This window comes from Diadema antillarum, unplaced genomic scaffold (genome assembly GCF_040938485.1).
Source record: "Diadema antillarum isolate AM-2024a unplaced genomic scaffold, OU_Dant_1.0 scf00000049, whole genome shotgun sequence".
NCBI lineage: Eukaryota > Metazoa > Echinodermata > Echinoidea > Diadematoida > Diadematidae > Diadema > Diadema antillarum.
In genome coordinates this window covers 1553860-1559941 of record NW_027270938.1, presented here as the reverse complement: position 1 = coordinate 1559941, position 6082 = coordinate 1553860, and the positions used below count along the sequence as shown (strand labels likewise).

Genomic DNA, 6082 nt, shown 5'->3' with positions numbered 1-6082 from the left:
CGAATTTCGAAGTGGATTTGGACTATCGGAAAGGTATCTACTTACCCCATGTCAAAGGGGAAATTAATCGTTTTCATAACGTCTATCATATAAATGTTTACGAAAGTGTTGATATTTCGTGTTTGAATGTTCTCTTCTACTACAGTTTATCAATGCCAAGTGTGACGATGGAGAACTCGCCATACAATAATGAATCAATTGGCATTATGCATACACCGAAGCTGTCTTCTCTGTCTCTAAGCTGGGAGGTAGGAGTCGTTTTTGGCGTCACCCTGTGTACAATAATGGGAAACTCACTGATACTGCTTGCATTTGCCTCTGAAAAGAAACTGAGGACCTACAGCAATTACTACATCATCAACATTACCTTGGCTGATCTGTTTGTGGGGTTGCTGTGCATGCCAATTCGTTCCATGATATTCCTGTTTGATGGTCGATGGGTATTTGGACAAACCTTCTGCCACATTTCCATCACTTTCCACAACGCTCTGCCCGGAATCTCCACCTTTGGTGTGGTAGTAATTAGCATTGATCGCTACCTAGCAACCAGTTACCCGCTACTGCATCACCGGAATAAAAGTAAGAGGGTAGCTGGGGTTGTTAACATAATGACCTGGGTAATTCCACTGATGCTATGGCTCGGTGTAAGCACGATCTGGGACCTGGTTAGCCCGAACGAGCGCCAGAGTCAGGCAGGTTTTTGCCAGCCTAACTACGTCGAGAATCTTTCAGCAAGCATTATAATCGTTCTTCTGGCAGGATACCTTCCTGGTTTGACGATACTCATAATATCCATCAAGATTTACCACAAGGTGAGATGGTCAGGCAGAAATCCCCTTACTTCCAGGGCTGCCAAAGACCTTGTCGGAATAAATCAACACACTGGTGTAACCACAAGCTCGGTGAATTCAGAGAAAGGGCCACGATCACACGGCAGCAAGGCTTTGCGAACACTAGCCTTTCTCGTGTTAGCTTTCTTTATCACTTGGACACCAAGCACGGGGATCCTCATCCTTCGTTCTGCCATGCCAACGTTGTTCGTGGGTTTGTCATTTGAGATAGCACTTCGGGAAACTGTTCGATGGATTATGTTCTCTAACGGTACGATCAATCCATTGGCATATGCATTAGCGCAGCCGCTTTTTCGCAAAGTTATCAAGCAGGTGTGTTGTGGAAGATTGTATTAGCAACAATGCACAGAATTGAGAGACGATTAACTAATTGTAGTAATGAAGGGGCGGAATCAAGCTTTCGTCAAACGTGATATTCAAGAAATCTCATTTAGCAGGGAAAGAGGGGTGTTTCAAGAGATCTATACGCTAGATAGCATGGTTGTTTTATAGGCCATGTCACTAACGCAAGCGAGGATCTTTAGAGTGCTATGTAGGATGTATTCGATATGCAATTTGTTATAATGATAATGAACCACAGTAAAGTAAAAACACCTTTGCGACTTCATCTTTTTTTTAAGTCTTTTAATAAAGGCTAATGAGTTTAAAAGCCCAAATTCGTTTTATTTTCTGCAAAAAAAGTGAAGACAAACACTTTAAACTATTATCTATGTAGCTTATAACTGCAGCTTTGGTGTAACTCATAAAATGACCTACAAATTTCATCTAAACTTGCTATTAAAGCAATATTGTGAATTTGGTTTTTAGTAATTCTGACTACATGTGCAGGAAAGGTCAGGAATATAGCAACCTAAACAGTTTTGTCATGTTTTATTTCTTTTCAATACTGTAATGTTTAATAAAAGTTTCACAAAATGTAGACATATAATAATTGTTATAATGATTATTTGGAAATCTGTTGATAATGTGATTTGGGGAACGAATTGTTGTATCATGGTCTTACACATTTGTTTAGGGTGCATGGAAACCTATCGTATGATCTTATAATGTCCCGAAAAAATTTGTTGCGTTTATATATATTTTTGATTATCTTTTACAAATATATAACTATGAATACTGTTTTAGATTTGGTGATGGGGGGGGGATAATTGAAGATATCTAACTTGATATTTCAGTAATGTTTGGGCTAATATGATTCTGTGGTTTTCAATATCATAATCGACGTATTGATGATTTGGGTGTGAATGAACCGAAACATTTGCAAAGTACCCTCAAAGAAAAAAATAACGTTTTAGGAAGACAAGTACATGCATATAAAATTTTGTGCATACAAACAGCAGTATGAAAAGATAATATCATTACTTTTAAGTGTTTTGGATTTATTGTACGGGGGATCAGAAGGGGTAAAATAAGGGAAATTAGTAATTGCCCAATTCATTTCTGGAGATAAACTTGATTTACTCCAGTTATACCCTCATTCAACAGAGAATTTTCTCTCATCCTTCACTCATCAGGAGCAAGTTTTTTGCTTCCGACCATCCACCGAAGTGTATCGGACCACAGTCCGACGAATCCCAGTTGCGTTGGTAGACTATCAGGTCAGTGTCAGACATGTCGGGCGGTAATCCGATGAGGCAATATCGTCTGACGAAGATCTCGCGCCACAAGTCTGACATTCACCAAGTCGGACTCATAAGACCGCAATCCAATTCACTTTGGTTGGTGGCTGGATGCAACAAACTTTGCTTCCATTGAGTAAACAACAAGAAAAAATAAATCTCTGTGTAATGGGAGTATTAAGCCACATTTCCCCCAAACAATTTTGTTACATCAGGTGGTCATCAAAATGTTAAAAAGAATGTTAAGTAAATATTTCGATGCGAAATTTTTCAGCAAGAGTATGAATAATATAGTCACTTCAACTTAAATTGGAGTCGACTGTATTTTCCTAAGACTTTGCTGTACCTCCCTTCAGTTAGAGGAAATTCATCAACACAAATATTATAATCAGTATTACTATTTGTTTGTAGATATCATGTTTGAAACGTGTAAAAATCTATTTTGGTAACGTCCAGGAATAATCTATTGTATCTAATCCAATAAGAAACCTGATCGATTTCTTCGTTTCAAATCTTAATCAATGTTTTATTTTTTTTAAGGTTTTAGAGTTTTTGAGTTATATTTACAGATACATATAATATGTTTGTATCATCGGCCATTAGTATAAGTTCTTGAAGAAAGTTGTTTGACATCATTAATATACCTATAAGAGTATACATTTTTCAGCTCATAGATAGAAATATCATCTATTGCGCAAAATGCCTTCAAAATGATCCACTCATATCTTTATCTTTGAATAATCTAGGAACTTAATCTAACTGTTCAATTATTGCAAGGTGGGTGAGATACACCTTCCAGAAACAAAATTCATTTGGTATGAGTAGACCATTCATATAAAGGAAGTTATAAAGCCATTTTGCGAATATTCTTTTCAAGAAATTTAGATAAACTATACAGGCATTTTAGATATTGGTTTGTAATGGTTCAGAAGAAATGGATACTTCTTCTTGAAAAAAACAAAAACAACAGGATCTTCCTCCATTATTTTCATGAAATTTAGACATATCCCTGAGGTGAAAGCAAGAGAATATTAATCAGAGGGGTGAAGGTTGAGGTGTAAATTTTCTTCAATTTGTCTCCCGCTTTTAATGAAATTTGTAAGACAGCAACTGTTTCTCTGTAATTTAACAAACATATATATAGGACGAATGTGCAGGTATTGTTTCATCATTATCTTCAGTAAACAGACGCTAGTCCAACCTGACCTCTAAATGTACTTATATCCAGGCTCTCAATAATTTTCAGTATTTCCTCTTTATCCGTTGCGGTAAGAAAAAAACAAACAAGATTTTTTTTTATGAAGATAGAATGGGAGAAATGTTGACATTTCATGTCAGTGCTTATCAAGGACCAGTGTTTGTGAAATGTAAATTGAAATCAACACTGATCATCATTGATGATATTTATAAAATGGTCAATAGAAAATAAATGATTTTTAAACCTGTTATGTCTTATTTCCCATTAACCGTTTACGTATATGATTTATAAAACTAATACATTTTTACAATGAATTCTACACTGATGTCATACGAATCAAATTAGTAATCATATTTCTGTATTTCTTGTGATAATAACCTTTCATCAGATTGAGTTGTAAGTGCTAGATCAAACAGAGTGACGTTCAAATTCCATTCAATTCAATTCATATATTTTCATTCTCTTTTTTTTACATAGAATATAACAAAGAATAAATCAAGAATGGAAGTATATTCTAAAATTGACCCTAATTGACTCCAATTTGGCCGTAGCAAAATTACTTGATAGTTTAAACATCCACAACATATATGCGGTTAATATGAGCACAAAGGCATCCCACAACACTTTTGCACACGCAAACATGCAATATCCACAAGCATGGAGGAAAGAGATGTGTGCAGTGATATTTCTCAAAACATCTCTTCCGCCAAAACAAAACAAAACAAAAGGAAATAGTAATAACGACATCAAAAAGCATATTACGGAAAGTATAATAGACCGGGAAATGCAATAAGATAATGATAGAAAACTGTAAGCGATATTTAAAGTGAGGAAAACGATTGATATCTACCAAAATAAGACTAATCACCTAGCATGATATTGATCTCACATAGAAGAAAAATGCTCACTATCTTTCAAAACATTGGCAACAGATTTCCGACTTCCAATACTGAAGGAGATGCATATCATTTCCATGAAAGAACGGTAGTACAATGACTCTTAGTAATGCCCGGATCCTCAATGCGGCAGTGGTTTGTTACAATTCAATCAGCATCAGGCGTTGACATGACTGGCGTTAAGAGAGCATTCGCCGACCTGCGCAAGGCTGATCGCCCTACTCGAAACCACAAGGGCGATTGTAGGGCTTTTGAAAGGATCTTTTTTCCCCCTGCATGAATACGCGTCGACTAGGCATCAAGAGATTTACGTCTGCGAGCAGTGGAGTATTACTGATGTGAAATGTTTTTGTCTCGATCGACAAGAAGTCCTCGTGATAAGAAGAGAAGCATTGCAAGTATGAATCATTGAACCAAGAGGGAGAACAAAATTCATTCAATACATCACTGCTTCCTCGATTATCTGCAAAGCTTCATATTGGAAAACCGCAATAACTTAGAGGCATTGTGTCTTCCAGTACTAAGCAGGGGCTTAATGGAGAATCGAAAGATAGTAGAGAATAGATCCACCATATAGTTGCCATAGGCGTTAAAAAAAAAATATTCATTTTTTTTTCTATTTCTGTTCATCACCTTTTATTCTAATAACGAAACATTATTGAATACCAACAATACCAACAATTAATAACAACAATGTTGATGGGAGGGGAGACGATGGATAAAGTTGATTGCAGGTAGATACTTATGGTTGATGTTGATTTTTTTTCTACTTTTTGTAATTCTTTACAAACACTCGTCTCTTGGAAAATAGTGCATCGTCAAAGATATCAAAATATCTCGCATTGTCTCCCTCTATCACTCTCTATCTCTCCATCTTTCTTTCTCCATCTCTCTTTTTTTCTCCTTCTGTAGAGTGCTTTTCTGCCAAAAGAGGAGACGAGGTCAGTAGAATGCAGTGGTTTGAGAGTGGTGTAACCTTTTTGTCGTTGAGATGACAATACAGAAGTCAAGAAAAAGAAGCAAAAATTGAAACCATGCATAACCGTTTTTTTTTTTACCTTATCTCTTGATTGTCGAAGGAAACCTATTGCCAGTAAAACTATATCGTGCAAAGCCACAAAGGCAACGTGTTTGACAGTATTCGATGGCTAAGGTAGAATTACAAAGGGACTAATGGACTAATAATGAAGTAATAATAACGGCAGCTAATATGTATTGTAGCGGAAGTGTACAAGGTTATAGATAGGTTTGAAGTACTATTTGCAAACGGGGAATTTCTTCTTCTCTTTAAAGGTACTAGTCTCTTGAAAAGAAAAAGTGTCCTTAAAGCCATCAAAGTATTATTCTTTTACTTTCTCAATAAGTCTGTCTCCCCCCCCCCCCCCATCTCTGTCTTTCTCTCCCTCGCACGTTTGAGTGCTCCCTCAGGAGCAGCAGTCGGCTTTTGAAAACTGCAACGCTCTGCTGAATATTGTCTGATCAAAACCTTGACATTGCACAAGTCGAAAATAAGTAAAA

At 36.5% G+C, this 6082-nt stretch overlaps 1 protein-coding gene across 1 annotated transcript; it reads left to right on the top strand.

Annotated features, from left to right (window-relative positions):
- The first annotated feature begins 284 nt into the window (after window positions 1-284).
- LOC139715439 (histamine H1 receptor-like) lies at window positions 285-5539 on the top strand. Its single transcript, XM_071627012.1, has 3 exons — window positions 285-812; window positions 2366-2449; window positions 5477-5539. Exons 1-3 carry the CDS (start codon window positions 285-287, stop codon window positions 5537-5539), a joined length of 675 nt encoding a protein of 224 aa, XP_071483113.1.
- Window positions 5540-6082: the final 543 nt, after the last annotated feature.